This window comes from Somniosus microcephalus, chromosome 14, assembly GCF_052327205.1.
Source record: "Somniosus microcephalus isolate GS21.2 chromosome 14, FLI_Smic_1.0, whole genome shotgun sequence".
Lineage (NCBI taxonomy): Eukaryota > Metazoa > Chordata > Chondrichthyes > Squaliformes > Somniosidae > Somniosus > Somniosus microcephalus.
Window position 1 is genome coordinate 133144766 of NC_141000.1, and position 16889 is coordinate 133161654.

The window sequence follows — 16889 nt, forward strand, 5'->3', positions numbered from 1 at the left end:
CCCCAGTGAGAGTCAGCACCTTCAGGAACTGTATCCCAGTGAGAGTCAGCACCTTCAGGAACTGCACCCCAGCGAGAATCCGCACATTCAGGAACTGTACCCCAGTGAGAGTCAGCACCTTCAGGAACTGTACCCCAGTGAGAGTCAGCACCTTCAGGAACTGGACCCCAGTGAGAGTCAGCACCTTCAGGAACTGTACCCCAGTGAGAGTCAGCACCTTCAGGAACTGTATCCCAGTGAGAGTCAACACCTTCAGGAACTGTATCCCAGTGAGAGTCAACACCTTCAGGAACTGTATCCCAGTGAGAGGTGGCACCTTCAGGAACTGTATCCCAGTGAGAGTCAGCACCTTCAGGAACTGTATCCCAGTGAGAGTCAGCACCTTCAGGAACTGTACCCCAGCGAGAATCTGCACCTTCAGGAACTGTACCCCAGTGAGAGTCAGCACCTTCAGGAACTGTACCCCAGTGAGAGTCAGCACCTTCAGGAACTGTACCCCAGTGAGAATCCGCACCTTCAGGAACTGTACCCCAGTGAGAATCCGCACCTTCAGGAAGTGTACCCCAGCGAGAATCCGCACATTCAGGAACTGTACCCCAGTGAGAGTCAGCACCTTCAGGAACTGTACCCCAGTGAGAATCCGCACCTTCAGGAACTGTACCCCAGTGAGAATCCGCACCTTCAGGAACTGTACCCCAGCGAGAATCCGCACGTTCAGGAACTGTACCCCAGTGAGAGTCAGCCCCTTCAGGAACTGTACCCCAGAGAGAGTCAGCACCTTCAGGAACTGCACCCCAGTCAGAGTCAGCACCTTCAGGAACTGTACCCCAGTGAGAGTCAGCACCTTCAGGAACTGCACCCCAGTGAGAGTCAGCACCTTCAGGAACTGTACCCCAGTGAGAGTCAGCACCTTCAGGAACTGTACCCCAGTGAGAGTCAGCACCTTCAGGAACTGTACCCCAGTGAGAGTCAGCACCCTCAGGAACTGTAGCCCAGTGAGAGTCAGCACCTTCAGGAACTGTACCCCAGTGAGAGTCAGCACCTTCAGGAACTGTACCCCAGGGAGAGTCAGCACCTTCAGGAACTGCACCCCAGTGAGAGTCAGCACCTTCAGAAACTGTACCCCAGTGAGAGTCAGCACCTTCAGGAACTGTACCCCAGTGAGAGTCAGCACCTTCAGGAACTGTACCCCAGTGAGAGTCCGTACATTCAGGAACTGTAGCCCAGCGAGAGTCAACACCTTCAGGAACTGTACCGCAGTGAGAGTCAGCACCTTTAGGAACTGTACCCCAGTGAGAGTCAGCACCTTTAGGAACTGTACCCCAGTGAGAGTCAGCACCTTCACGAACTGTACCCCAGTGAGAGTCAACACCTTCAGCAACTGTATCCCAGTGAGAGTCAACACCTTCAGGAACTGTATCCCAGTGAGAGTCAGCACCTTCAGGAACTGTACCCCAGTGAGAGTTGACACCTTCAGGAACTGTAACCCAGTGAGAGTCAGCACCATCAGGAACTGCACCCCAGTGAGAGTCAGCACCTTCAGGAACTGTACCCAAGCGAGAATTCGCACCTTCAGGAACTGCACCCCAGTGAGAGTCAGCACCTTCAGGAACTGTACCCAAGCGAGAATTCGCACCTTCAGGAACTGTACCCCAGTGAGAGTCAGCACCTTCAGGAACTGTACCCCAGCGAGAATCCGCACCTTCAGGTCTGTTCCCCATTGAGAGTCAGCACCTTCAGGAACTGTACCCCAGCAAGAATCCGCACCTTCAGGAACTGTACCCCAGTGAGAGTCAGCACCTTCAGTAACTGTACCCCAGTGAGAGTCGGCACCTTCAGGAACTGTACCCCAGTGAGAGTCAGCACCCTCAGGAACTGTACCCCAGTGAGAGTCAGCACCTTCAGGAACTGTACCCCAGTGAGAGTCGGCACCTTCAGGAACTGTACCCCAGTGAGAGTCAGCACCCTCAGGAACTGTACCCCTGTGAGAGTCAGCACCTTCAGGAGCTGTACCACAGTGAGAGTCAGTACCTTCAGGAACTGTACCCCAGTGAGAGTCAGCACCTTCAGGAACTGCACCCCAGTGAGAGTCAGCACCTTCAGGAACTGTCCCCCAGTGAGAGTCGGCACCTTCAGGGACTGTACCCCAGTGAATGTCAGCACCTTCAGGAACTGTATCCCAGTGAGAGTCAGCACCTTCAGGAACTGTACCCCAGTGAGGGTCAGCACCTTCAGGAACTGTACCCCAGTGAGAGTCAACACCTTCAGGAACTGTATCCCAGTGAGATTCGGCACCTTCAGGGACTGTACCCCAGTGAGTGTCAGCACCTTCAGGAACTGTACCCCAGTGAGAGTCAGCACCTTCAGGAACTGTACCCCAGTGAGAGTCGGCACCTTCAGGGACTGTACCCCAGTGAGTGTCAGCACATTCAGGAACTGTATCCCAGTGAGGGTCAGCACCTTCAGGAACTGTACCCCAGTGAGAGTCGGCACCTTCAGGAACTGTACCCCAGTGAGAGTCAGCACCCTCAGGAACTGTACCCCTGTGAGAGTCAGCACCTTCAGGAGCTGTACCACAGTGAGAGTCAGTACCTTCAGGAACTGTACCCCAGTGAGAGTCAGCACCTTCAGGAACTGCACCCCAGTGAGAGTCAGCACCTTCAGGAACTGTACCCCAGTGAGAGTCGGCACCTTCAGGGACTGTACCCCAGTGAGTGTCAGCACCTTCAGGAACTGTATCCCAGTGAGAGTCAGCACCTTCAGGAACTGTACCCCAGTGAGGGTCAGCACCTTCAGGAACTGTACCCCAGTGAGAGTCAACACCTTCAGGAACTGTATCCCAGTGAGATTCGGCACCTTCAGGGACTGTACCCCAGTGAGTGTCAGCACCTTCAGGAACTGTACCCCAGTGAGAGTCAGCACCTTCAGAAACTGTACCCCAGCGAGAATCTGCACATTCAGGAACTGTACCCCAGTGAGAGTCAGCACCTTCAGGAACTGTACCCCAGAGAGAGTCAGCACCTTCAGGAACTGGACCCCAGTGAGAGTCAGCACCTTCAGGAACTGTACCCCAGTGAGAGTCAGCACCTTCAGGAACTGTATCCCAGTGAGAGTCAACACCTTCAGGAACTGTATCCCAGTGAGAGTCAACACCTTCAGGAACTGTATCCCAGTGAGAGGTGGCACCTTCAGGAACTGTATCCCAGTGAGAGTCAGCACCTTCAGGAACTGTATCCCAGTGAGAGTCAACACCTTCAGGAACTGTACCCCAGTGAGTGTCAGCACCTTCAGGAACTGTACCCCAGCGAGAATCCGCACCTTCAGGAACTGTACCCCAGTGAGAGTCAGCACCTTCAGGAACTGTACCCCAGCGAGAATCCGCACCTTGAGGAACTGTCCCCCAGTGAGAGTCAGCACCTTCAGGAAGTGTACCCCAGCGAGAATCTGCACCTTCAGGAACTGTACCCCAGCGAGAGTCAGTACCTTCCGGAACTGTACCCCAGTGAGAGTCAGCACCTTCAGGAACTGTACCCCAGCGAGAATCTGCACCTTCAGGAACTGTACCCCAGCGAGAGTCAGTACCTTCAGGAACTGTACCCCAGTGAGAGTCAGCACCTTCAGGAACTGTATCCCAGCGAGAATCCGCACCTTCAGGAACTGTACCCCAGTGAGAATCCGCACCTTCAGGAACTGTACCCCAGCGAGAATCCGCACCTTCAGGAACTGTACCCCAGTGAGAGTCAGCACCTTCAGGAACTGTACCCCAGCGAGAATCTGCACCTTCAGGAACTGTACCCCAGTGAGAGTCAACACCTTCAGGAACTGTACCCCAGAGAGAGTCAGCACCTTCAGGAACTGTACCCCAGTGAAAGTCAGCACCTTCAGGGACTGTACCCCAGTGAGAGTCAGTACCTTCAGGAACTGTACCCCAGTGAGAGTCAGCACCTTCAGGAACTGTACCCCAGTGAGAGTCAGCACCTTCAGGAACTGTACCCCAGTGAGAGTCAGCACCTTCAGGAACTGTACCCCAGTGAGTGTCAGCACCTTCAGTTCCTTCTCTGCTGCTACCGTCACCTCGCTGCATTTCCTAATGTGTAAGTAAACAGTTGAGCAGATGTTTGAGAATGGGAAGTATCACAGTAAAGTCTGCTTGTGTTATCACCTACATCCACACACTCACACATCACACATCACGCTCGCTCCCACACACAGATATGCCACGAATTCAAGCACTTTGTCAGTAAAGGTCACTGGCCCGTGATCAGGGTCACGACTCCTGCCTGCCTTTCCCTCTCCCTTGCTCAGGGCCATAACAGGCAGTTACCCGCTATCGCTACCCTGGCTGGGATCACCTAACTGCGCACAGGTCAGGGATGGAACCCGCGCTCTTCTGGCGCCGAGTCACTCAGCATTGCTCCGGCCACAGTCTCTGTTGCAGTCGGTGGAAGGGAAGAGTTCTCAGCATCCCAGTGGTAGATGACCCTGCACCAACTGTGTTTACTTTATTTAGAGGACAGTCTGATCACCAATCAGGGTGTAAAACACATCACTGACTCCAGACGCCGTCGAAATATCACCACCTCCAACCCAGACTCGAAATACAACAAAAATCATTCCGTTTGATCTTCACAACCCTCCAGTGATTGATACAGTCGATTGGAACGAGTGCTGAGAGGGTTTAATCCCCTGGACATCTAAGAGCTCGTGGTGAGAGGGTTTAACCCCCTGGACATTCAGGAGAGTGTGGTGAGAGGGTTGCATTGACACGGCAATGTCGCGAAGAGTCACTTTAACTCCGGCCCAGAGGTCCTTGAATTGCTTGATTGTGATGTTAATGTTTGTGAAGGCTCAGGAGATTTCTTCAGAAGCAGCGAGCCCAGATCGAGCAGGTGCAGTGAGGAGCCGGACATGGAGGAACAGCCTACAGAAATACAAGGTCAAGTGGCAAGGTACGGACCAGCTCATCTGTCTATGCGAGGGGTCAGCACTGGGCTTTTATCCACAGCTCGGAAAAGGGACTCAGCTGAACAGGACAGGCAGCTGGTCAATATAAGGGTCCCAGATCAGTAAATGGGTGCCATAAACATGCCACACAGGGCAGTGCTCAGCCGCACAGACCAGAGGGTTAGCGTCCATCCCTCGTGAGTGCTGAGTTTCCCACCTCCTGGCGCATGCATGAGATATCCAGCATGGCTCTGGATCAGGGTTCATTGATAACCCTGGCGGCATCAGGTGCCCAGTGAGAGTCAGTGTCTGTGGAACCCGTACCCCAGTGAGAGTCAGTGTCTGTGGAACCCATACCCCAGTGAGAGTCAGTGTCTGTGGAACCCATACCCCAGTGAGAGTCAGTGTCTGTGGAACCCGTACCCCAGTGAGAGTCAGTGTCTGTGGAACCCGTACCCCAGTGAGAGTCAGTGTCTGTGGAACCCATGCCCCAGTGAGAGTCAGTGTCTGTGGAACCCGTACCCCAGTGAGAGTCAGTGTCTGTGGATCCCGTAACCCAGTGAGAGTCAGTGTCTGTGGATCCCGTACCCCAGTGAGAATCAGTGTCTGTGGAACCCGTACCCCAGTAAGTGTCAGTATCTATGGAACCCGTACCCCAGTGAGAGTCAGTGTCTGTGGAACCCGTACCCCAGTGAGAGTCAGTGTCTGTGGATCCCATACCCCAGTGAGAATCAGTGTCTGTGGAACCCGTACCCCAGTGAGCGTCAGTGTCTGTGGAACCCATACCCCAGTGAGAGTCAGTGTCTGTGGAACTGTACCCCAGTGAGAGTCAGTGTCTGTGGAACCCGTACCCCAGTGAAAGTCAGTGTGTGTGGAACCCATACCCCAATGACAGTCAGTGTCTGTGGAACGCATACCCCAGTGAGAGTCAGTGTCTGTGGAACCCGTACCCCAGTGAGAGTCATTGTCTGTGTAACCCGTACCCCAGTGAGAGTCAGTGTCTGTGGATCCCATACCCCAGTGAGAATCAGTGTCTCTGGAACCCGTATCCCAGTGAGAGTCAGTGTCTGTGGAACCCGTACCCCAGTGAGAGTCAGTGTCTGTGGAACCCTTACCCCAGTGAGAGTCAGTGTCTGTGGAATTGTACCCCAGTGAGAGTCAGTGTTTGTGGAACTGTACCCCAGTGAGAGTCAGTGCCTGTGGAACCCGTACCCCAGTGAGAGTCCGTGTCTGTGGAACCCGTACCCCAGTGAGACTCAGTGTCTGTGGAACCCGTACCCCAGTGAGAGTCGGTGTCTGTGGAACCCGTACCCCAGTGATAGTCAGTGTCTGTGGAACTGTACCCCAGTGAGAGTCAGTGCCTGTGGAACCCGTACCCCAGTGAGAGTCCGTGTCTGTGGAACCCGTACCCCAGTGAGAGTCAGTGTCTGTGGAACCCGTACCCCGGTGAGAGTCAGTGTCTGTGGAACCCGTACCCCAGTGACAGTCAGTGTCTGTGGAACCTGTACCCCAGGGAGAGTCAGTGTCTGTGGAACTGTACCCCAGTGAGAGTCAGTGCCTGTGGAACCCGTACCCCAGTGAGCGTCAGTGTCTGTGGAACCCGTACCCCAGTGAGAGTCAGTGTGTGTGGAACCCGTACCCCAGTGAGAGTCAGTGTGTGTGGAACCCATACCCCAGTGAGAGTCAGTGTCTGTGGAACCGTACCCCAGTGAGAGTCAGTGTCTGTGGAACCCGTACCCCAGTGAAAGTCAGTGTCTGTGGAACCCGTACCCCAGTGAGAGTCAGTGTGTGGAACCCGTACCCCAGTGAGAGTCAGTGTCTGTGGAACCCGTACCCCAGTGAAAGTCAGTGTGTGTGGAACCCGTACCCCAGTGAGAGTCAGTGCCTGTGGAACCCGTACCCCAGTGAGAGTCAGTGTCTGTGGAACCCTTACCCCAGTGAGAGTCAGTGTCTGTGGAACCCATACCCCAGTGAGAGTCAGTGTCTGTGGAACTGTACCCCAGTGAGAGTCAGTGCCTGTGGAACCCGTACCCCAGTGAGAGTCCGTGTCTGTGGAACCCGTACCCCAGTGAGAGTCAGTGTCTGTGGAACTGTACCCCAGTGAGAGTCAGTGCCTGTGGAACCCGTACCCCAGTGAGAGTCCGTGTCTGTGGAACCCGTACCCCAGTGAGAGTCAGTGTCTGTGGAACCCGTACCCCGGTGAGAGTCAGTGTCTGTGGAACCCGTACCCCAGTGACAGTCAGTGTCTGTGGAACCTGTACCCCAGGGAGCGTCAGTGTCTGTGGAACTGTACCCCAGTGAGAGTCAGTGCCTGTGGAACCCGTATCCCAGTGAGCGTCAGTGTCTGTGGAACCCGTACCCCAGTGAGAGTCAGTGTGTGTGGAACCCGTACCCCAGTGAGAGTCAGTGTGTGTGGAACCCGTACCCCAGTGAGATTCAGTGTCTGTGGAACCGTACCCCAGTGAGAGTCAGTGTCTGCGGAACCCGTACCCCAGTGAAAGTCAGTGTCTGTGGAACCCGTACCCCAGTGAGAGTCAGTGTGTGGAACCCGTACCCCAGTGAGAGTCAGTGTCTGTGGAACCCGTACCCCAGTGAAAGTCAGTGTGTGTGGAACCCGTACCCCAGTGAGAGTCAGTGTGTGTGGAACCCGTACCCCAGTGAGAGTCAGTGTCTGTGGAACCCGTGCCCCAGTGAGCGTCAGTGTCTGTGGAACTGTACCCCAGTGAGAGTCAGTGTCTGTGGAACCCGTAATCCAGTGAGAGTCAGTATGTGTGGAACCCGTACCCCAGTGAGAGTCAGTGTCTGTGAGTGATTAGTTTTGATTTAATTCTGCTCCGAAATGAATCACAGAAGTGGAATTATTGGAGATATGACTCGGTTACAGAGAGCCCAGTGATGAGGTTGTCAGTGACGTATTGCTGAAGAATTTCTCATCGATATCTCTCTGTTTTGCTGTTTAACCCCCAGGACAGCAATATCAACTTTCTGAAATCGCAGCACAAATATTTCACCACAGCTTCCTGTTTAATAACATTTTCTGCTACATGAATAAAACTCAAACACAACACTGACTCTCCCTGAGGTATGGGTTCCACAGACACTGACTCTCACTGGGGTACGGGTTCCACAGACAATACAATACAATACAAATCGCTTTATTGGCATGATAAGGTACATCTTATGTTGCCAAAGCATCAAAATACATTTATGGTTGAACACATAAACGCGGTTCCATTCATACAGTGTATAAACAGGTATATCCCTGAGTTTATAAATATACATTCGCCTTGTTTATATATACTCTTGTCTTAGTTTACTGGTTGTCCCTCTGTTCATGGCAAGCTGTAACATAGTGTGCCGCCAGTGTTACACAGCTTCTCTCCTCCCCCAGTAGGAATGGGAGTTTTTGGTTCAGTCAGATTTCTGAATTCAGGGCATATTTGTGAGAATTTTTGGTAGAAATTCTCTCTGATGCCCTGATATTTTCCACAGGCTGTGAGGAAGTGCATCTCTGTCTCAACTACTCCCTGACTGCAGTGAGAGCATATCCTGTCTTCTCTTGGCAGCCTGGTCTGCCTGTGTCTGCCTTTTTCGATCGCTGGGCTATGTTCGCTAAGTCTGTACCTTGTCAAGGTTCTTCTCAGTTTGTTATCCTTTACCATGGTCAGGTAATCAGCTATGTTGTATTGTCTGTTTAGGGCCAAGTAGCAATTGAGTTTGCTTTGGGTTTTTGTTGTTTCTGCCCAATATGACAGATATTTTTCCTTTTGCTTAGCGACGATTGTGTTGGGTCGAATTCTTTGTGTTACCCTGTCACTGTCCTGGGACAGACACTGACTCTCACTGGGGTACGGGTTCCACAGACACTGACTCTCACTGGGGTACGGGTTCCACAGACACTGACTCTCACTGGGGTACGGGTTCCACAGACACTGACTCTCACTGGGGTATGGGTTCCACAGACACTGACTCTCACTGGGGTACGGGTTACACAGACGCTGACTCTCACTGGGGTACGGGTTCCACACACACTGACTCTCACTGGGGTACGGGTTCCACAGACACGGACTCTCACTGGGGTACGGGTTCCACAGACACTGACTCTCACTGGGGTACAGGTTCCACAGACACTGACTCTCACTGGGGTACAGTCCCACAGACACGGACTCTCACTGGGGTACAGGTTCCACAGACACTGACTCTCACTGGGGTACAGTCCCACAGACACGGACTCTCACTGGGGTACAGTCCCACAGACACGGACTCTCACTGGGGTACAGTCCCACAGACACGGACTCTCACTGGGGTACAGTCCCACAGACACTGACTCTCACTGGGATACGGGTTCCACACACACTGACTCTCACTGGAGTATGGGTTCAACAGACACTTACTCACTGGTGTACGGGTTCCACAGGCACTGACTTTCATTGGGGTACGTGTTCCACGCGCACTGACTTTCACTGGGGTATGGGTTCCACAGACAAAAACAACAACAACAACAACTAGTATTTATATAGCGCCTTTAATGTAGTTAAACGTCTCATGTCGCTGCACAGGAGTATTATAAGGTAAAACATTTGACACCGAGCCACATAAGAAGAAATTAGGGCAAGTGACCAAAAGCTTGGTCAAAGAGGTAGGTTTCAAGGAGCATCATAAAGGAGGAAAGAGAGTGGGGAGAGGCAGAGAGGTTTAGGCAGGGAATTCCAGAGCTTAGGGCCTAGGCAACAGAAGGCACGGCCACCAATGGTGGAGCGATTATAATCAGGGATGCTCAAGAGGGCAGAATTAGAGGAGCGCAGAGATCTCGGGGGGTTGTGGGGCTGAAGGTGGTTACAGAGTTAGGAAGGGTCGAGGCCATGGAGGGATTCGAAAACAAGGATGAGAAGTTTGATATTGAGACGTTGCTTAACTGGGAGCCAATGTAGGTCAGCGAGCACAGGGGCGATGGGCGAACGGGTCTTGATGCGAGTTGGGACATGGGCAACCGAGTTTTGGATGACCTTAAGTTTACGTAGGGTAGAACGTGGGAGGCCAGCCAGGAGTGCGTTGGAATAGTCAAGTCTAGAGGTAACAAAGGCATGGATGAGGGTTTCAGCAGCAGATGAGCTGAGGCAAGGGCGGAGACGGGCGATGTTACGGAGCCTGAAATAGGCAGTCTTAGTTATGCCGCAGCTCATTTCAGCGTCAAATATGACACCAAGGTTGCAAACAATGTGGTCCAGCCTCAGACAGATGTTAGGGAATGGGGTGGAGTCAATGGCTAGTGAACGTAGTTTGTGGCAGGGATCGGAAACAATGGATTCGGTCTTCTCAGTATTTAATGGCAGAAAATTTCTGCTCATCCAGAACTGTGTGTTGGACAAGCAGTCTGACAATTTAGACACCGTGGCAGGGTCGAGAGAGGTGGTGAGGTAGAGCTAGGTATCATCAGCGTACATGTGAAAACTGACGCTGTGTTTTCGGATGATGTCGCCAAGGGGCAACATGTAGATGAGAAATAGGAGGGGGCCAAGGATAAATCCCTGGGGGACACCAGGGGTAACAATGTGGGAGCGGGAAGAGAAGCCACTGCAGGTGATTCTGTGGCTACAATTGGATAGATAAGAATGGAACCAGGCAAGTGCAGTCCCACCCAGCTGGACGACAGTGGAGAGGCGTTGGAGAAGGATGGAGTGGTCAACCGTGTCAAAGACTGCAGACAAATCAAGAAGGACGAGGAGGGATAGTTTACCTTTGTCACAGTCACAAAGGATGTCATTTGTGACTTTGATGAGCGCCGTTTTGGTACTGTGGCAAGGGCGGAAACCTGATTGGAGGGATTCAAACATGGAATTGCAGGAAAGATGGGCACAGATTTGGAGGCAACAACATGCTCAAGAACTTTGGAGAGGAAAGGGAGGTTGGCGATGGGGCGGTAGTTTGCAAGGATGGAGGGGTCAAGGGTTGGTTTTTTGAGGAGAGGGGTGATGACGGCAGATTTGAGAGAGAGGGGGACAGTACCTGAGGAGAGAGAACCGTTAACAATGACGGCTAACATGGGAGCCAGAAAAGGAAGTTGGGTGGTCAGCAGTTTGGTGAGAAGTGATGGTGTTAATTGAAGATCAAACCAGTCTTTGGCTGGGACTGGCTAACTGACCAGTGGTGAGTGACCCAGGGAGATATTTAGCAACAACTGATTTTCAGCGTTGGTCACAGTCCGAGGTTCTGGGATGTGAGGCAAGCTATCAGACACTGTGATGAGGGCAGGTCTCACGGCCCCTCTCACACTCTCAGAGCAGCACCGACCAGATTCCCAACCCACCCAGTTTAGCAGAGCAGAGTGGAAATCTACAGCGATGCTAACGAGGCGTGAGGAACTAGAGGAGAGGCGGCAATGAGTTAACAGCCCAGAATATTGACCAACACCGACCTTCCCATATCTGCAGACAGCATTTCATAGAATCATACAAACTTACAGCACAGGAGGAGGCCATTCGGCCCATCGTGCCTGTGCTGCCTCTTTGAAAGAGCAGTCGTGTTTAGTCTCACTCCCCCGTCTTTTGTCCGTAACCCTGTAAGTTGCTCATCCTCAAGAACATGTCCAACTGCATTATAAATTATTTATGGAATCAGCTTCCACCACCATTTCAGGTACAGCGTTTCCGATTCCGACACCTCCCAGAGTGAAAAACATTCTCCTCATCCTACCTCACAACATAGGAGCAGGAGTCGGCCATTTGGCCCCTCGAGCCTGCTCCGCCATTCAATAAGATCATGGCTGATCTTTTACCTCAACTCCACTTTCCTGCACTATCCCCATATCCCTTGATTCCCTTAATATCCAAAAATCTATCGATCTCTGTCTTAAATATACTCAACGACTGAGCCTCCACAGCCCTCTGGGGTAGAGAATTCCAAAGATTCACCACCCTCTGAGTGAAGAAATTTCTCCTCATCTCAGTCTTAAATGGCCGACCCCTTATTCTGAGACTGTGACCCCTGGTTCTAGACTCCCCAGCCAGGGGAAACATCCTCCCTGCATCTACCCTGTCAAGCCCTGTAAGAATTTTGTATGTTTCAATGAGATCACCTCTCGTTCTTCTAAACTCTAGGAATATAGGCTTAGTCTACTCAATCTCTCCTCATAGGACAATCCCCCCATCCCAGGAACCAGTCTGGTGAACCTTCATTGCACTCCCTCTATGGCAAGTATATCCTTCCTTAGGTAAGGAGACCAAAACTGTACACAATACTCCAGGTGTGGTCTCACCAGGGCCCTATATAATTGCAGTAAGACGTCTTTACTCTTATACTCAAATCCTCTTGTAATAAAGGCCAACATACCATTTGCTTTCCTAATTGCTTGCTGTACCTGCATGTTAACTTTCAGTGATTTGTGTACAAGGACACCCAGGTCCCTCTGAACACCAACATTTCCCAATCTCTCACCATTTAAAAAATACTCTGCTTTTCTATTTTTCCCACCAAAGTGGATAACTTCACATTTCTCCACATTATAATATTCCATTTGCCATGTTCTTGCCCACTCACTGAGCCTGTCTATATCCCCTTGAAGCCTCCTTGCATCCTCCTCACAACTTACATTCCCACCCAGCTTTGTATCATCAGCAAACTTGGATATATTACATTTGGTCCCCTTATCCAAATCATTGATGTATATTGTGAATAGCTGAGGCCCAAGCACTGATCCTTGCGGTACCCCACTAGTTACAGCCTGCCAACCCGAAAATGACCCGTTTATTCCTACTCTCTGTTTTCTGTCCATTAACCAATCCTCAATCCACGCTAGTATATTACCCCCAATCCCATGGGCCCTAATTTTGTTGAATAACTTCTTGTGTGGCACCTTATCGAAAGCCTTCTGAAAATCCAAATACACATCCACTGGTTCCCCCTTATCTATTCTGTTAGTTACAACCTCAAAAAACTCTAACAGATTCGTCAAACACGATTTCATAAGAAACAGTCGCAGGAGTCGGCCAATCGGCCCCTCGAGCCTGCTCCGCCATTCAACAAGATCATGGCTGATCCAATCTTGTCCTCAACACCACTTTCCCGCTCCCCATACCCCTTGACTCCCCTGTAGTTCAAATGTCTGTCAATCTCCGCCTTGAATATATTCACTGACTCCGTCTCCACAGCTCTCTGGGGTAGAGAATTCCAAAGATTCACGACCCTCTGAGAGAAGAAATTCCTCCTCATCTCCGTCTTAAATGGGCGACCCCTTATTCTGAAACTATGCCCCCTAGTTCTAGATACCCCCACTAGGGGAAACATCCTCTCAGCACCTACCCTGTCAATCCCCCTCAGAATGTTATATATTTCATTAAGATCCCCTCTCATTCTTCTAAACTCCAATGAGTATAGGCCCAACCTGCTCAACCTTTCTTCATACGTCAAAACCTTCGTCCCAAGAATCAACCTAGTGAACCTTCTCTGAACAGCCTCCAATGCAAGTATATCCTTCCTTAAATATGGAGACCAAAACTGTACGCAGTACTCCAGGTGTGGTCTCACCAGCAGCCTGTAAAGTTGCATCAAAACTTCCCTACTTTTATACTCCATATCCTTTGCAATAAAGGCCATCATTCATAGAATCAAAGAAAGTTACAGCACGGAAGGAGGCCATTTCGGCCCATCGTGTCCGTGCTGGCCAACAAAGAGCTATCCGGCCTAATCCCACTTCCCAGCTCTTGGTCTGTAGCCCTGCAGGTTAGAGCATCGCAAGTGCACATCCAAGTACTTTTTAAATGTGGTTCTTCTTCTTCTTCTTCTTGGGCAGTCCCTCGGAAGGGTTCCTGCCTCTACCACCCTTTCAGGCAGTGAGTTCCAGACCCCCACAGCCCTCTGGGTGAAGAAATTTCCTCTCAAATCCCCTCTAAACCTTCCACCAATTACTTTAAATCTGTGCCCCCTGGTTTTTGACCCCTCTGCTAAGGGAAATAGGTCCTTTCTATCCACTTTACCTATGCCCCTCATAATTTTATACACCTCAATAAGGTCTCCCCTCAGCCTCCTCTGTTCCAAGGAAAACAGACCCAGCCTATCCAGCCTTTCCTCATAGCTAAGATTCTCTACTCCCAGCAACATCCTTGTAAATCTCCTCTGTACCCTCTCTAGTGCAATCACATCTTTCCTGTAATGTGGTGACCAGAACTGCACGCAGTACTCTAGCTGAGGCCTAACTAGTGTTTTATACAGTTGAAGCATAACCCCCCTGCTCTTGTATTCTATTCCATGACTTCCTAATTACTTGCTGTACCTGCATGCTGACTTTTTGTGTTTCATGTACTAGGACTCCCAGATCCCTTTGTACCGCAGCATTTTGTAGTCTCACTTCATTTAAATAATAATTTGCCTTTTCATTCTTCCTTCCAAAGTGGATAACCTCACATTTTCCCACATTTCCCTTTTATAAATCCGTGTTGACTCTGCCCAATCCGCCATTCATTGAGATCCTGGCTGATCTGCGACCTAACTTGATAAACCCGCCTTTGGCCCATGTCCCTTAATACATTTGGTTAACAAACAGCTATCAATCTCCAATTTAACAACAACAACAACTTGTATTTATATAGCGCCTTTAATGTAGTAAAACTTCCCAAGGTGTTTCACAGGAGTATTAAAAGACAAAAAATTTGACACCGAGCCACATAAGGATAAATTAGGGCAGGTGACCAAAAGCTTGGTCAAAGAGGTAGGTTTTAAGGAGCGTCTTAAAGGAGGAAAGAGCGGTAGAGAGGTGGAGAGGTTTAGGCAGGGAATTCCAGAGCTTAAAATTAACCTTTGATTTTGCATCAATTGCCGTTTACGGTAGAGAGTTCCAAACTTCTACCACCCTGTGTGTGTAGAAGTGTTTCCTAACTTCACTCCTGAAAGGTCTGGCTCTAATTTTTAGACTCTGCCCCCTAGTCCTAGACTCCCCAACCAGCGGCAATAGTTTCTCTCAATCTACCTGATCTGCTCCCCTTAATATCCTGAAAACTTCGATCAGATCAACCCTTAACCTTCTAAATTCTAGGGAATACAACCTTAGTTTGTGTAATTTCTCCTTGTAACTTAACCCTTGAAGTCCAGGTATCATTCTGGTAAACCTACGCTGCACTCCCTCCAAGGCCAATATATCCTTCCTAAGATCTTTTCTCAATAATTTTAAATCTATGACCTTTGGTTATTGACCCACTCACCAGAGGGAACAGCCTTTCTCTATCTAGTCTAGATAACCTCTAATCATCTTGAAAACCTCTATTCCATCACCTCTTAACCTTCCCTGTTCAAGGAGAACAGTCCGAACTTTTCCAATTGTTCCTCATAACTGAAGTCCCTCATCCCTGGTAACATCCTGGGAAACCTCCTCTGTCCCCTTTCTAAGGCCTTTACATCTTTCCTGAAGTGTGGGGCCCAGAATTGTCCACAATACTCCAACTGAGGCATAACCAGTGATTTATAAAGTTCGAGCCTGATCTCTTTGCTTTTATAGTCTATTCCTCTATTTATAAACCCCAGTAACCCAGATGCTTTTTTAACCACCTTATCAACTTGTCCTGTCACCTTTAAGGATTTGTGTACATGGACACCAAGGTCTCTCTGCTCATCGACACTTCAAAATCGTGCCATTTATACTAAACTGTCTTTCTGTATTAGTCCTCCCAAAGTTCATCACCTTTATAAAACACTAGTTCGGCCCCAGCAGGATGTATTGTGTCCAATTCTGGGCACCACACTTTAGGAAGGACGTGAAGGCTTTGGAGCGGGTGCAGAAGAGATTTACTAGAATAGTTCCAGGGATGAGGGATTACTGTTATGTGGATAGACTAGAGAGGCTGGGGTTGTTCTCCTGAGAGCAGAGAAGGCTAAGAGGAGATTTGATAGAGGTGTTCAAAATCATGAAGGGTTCAGACAGAGTAGATAGAGAGAAACTGATTCTGTTAAATCCGTGAATCTTGATGTACGGTGTCCTTCAACAAATAGACAGAGACTGCAGAGGAACAATCAACAGGTGTTTACTGGATGAGGGTCACTCAAAAACTAACAGTACAGATCCCTACTCAGGGTTTATATACAGGTGTGGTCACTGCCGGTACTACAGTATACAGGAGCTGTAAAAAGTAGCTCTCCCCTTAAAGGTACATACACTACAATTCCTCCCCTTTTAGATTAACAGTACCATAACATTCATTTAACAATTAACACTTTTAACATGCAACATTAACTGAAAATAGTCCATTTATAAATTCAGTCTTTGGGGCGGCTTCCTGATCCTTTCTGGATAGCGCCTTTCCTGAGTGTCTTGCTCTTGGTGCGGAGGCGATTCTGGCCCCCTATTGTCGGTTGGTTCATCAGTTTCCGATGCTACTGTTTCTGGGGTAGATGCTACCTGTATGTCGGGTTCATCACCAGGTACGCGAGACTTGGGGTTGACTCGTTCCTGTGACTCTAGGATCTGGTCGACATGGCATCTCACAATGTTCTCCCCAACATCCACTGTGTACATTAGTGGCCCCTGCCGTGTGCATATCGTTCCTGGTTGCCATTTCTCTGTTCGGTAGTCACGGGCCAAGACTGGTTGCCCTACATTGAAGCTCCTTGTCGGCTTCACATTGATGTGCTGGAATTGCTTATTCTCAACATCTCTTCGTACATTTGTTCTGAGCAAATCCAGACGAGATCTCAACCTTCGGCTAAAGAACATCATGGCTGGGGTCTGGTTGGTGACTGCATGTGTCGCATTTCTGTAAGCTAACAGGAAATTGTCCACCTTATGCTGCAGTGGAATGTCGTCATCGCACATGGCCCTTACTGCCTTTTTAAAGGTTTGTACGAACCTCTCAGCCAATCCATTTGTGGCTGGATGATACGGGGCGGATGTGTAATGCCTTACCCCATTCCTTTTCATAAATTTCCGAAACTCTTCGGACACAAACTGTGGTCCGTTATCA

General features: G+C 50.1%; 1 protein-coding gene across 1 annotated transcript in view; it reads left to right on the plus strand.

Moving 5' to 3' along the window:
- The first annotated feature begins 4767 nt into the window (after positions 1 to 4767).
- LOC147107915 (fibroblast growth factor 4A-like) overlaps positions 4768 to 16889 on the plus strand; it is a 43937-nt gene continuing 31815 nt past the window's right edge. The window contains exon 1 of the mRNA XM_086007443.1: positions 4768 to 4949. Coding sequence (XP_085863569.1) covers positions 4772 to 4949 — 178 coding nt within the window. The 5' untranslated portion in view covers positions 4768 to 4771. The remainder of the gene's footprint in view (positions 4950 to 16889) is intronic.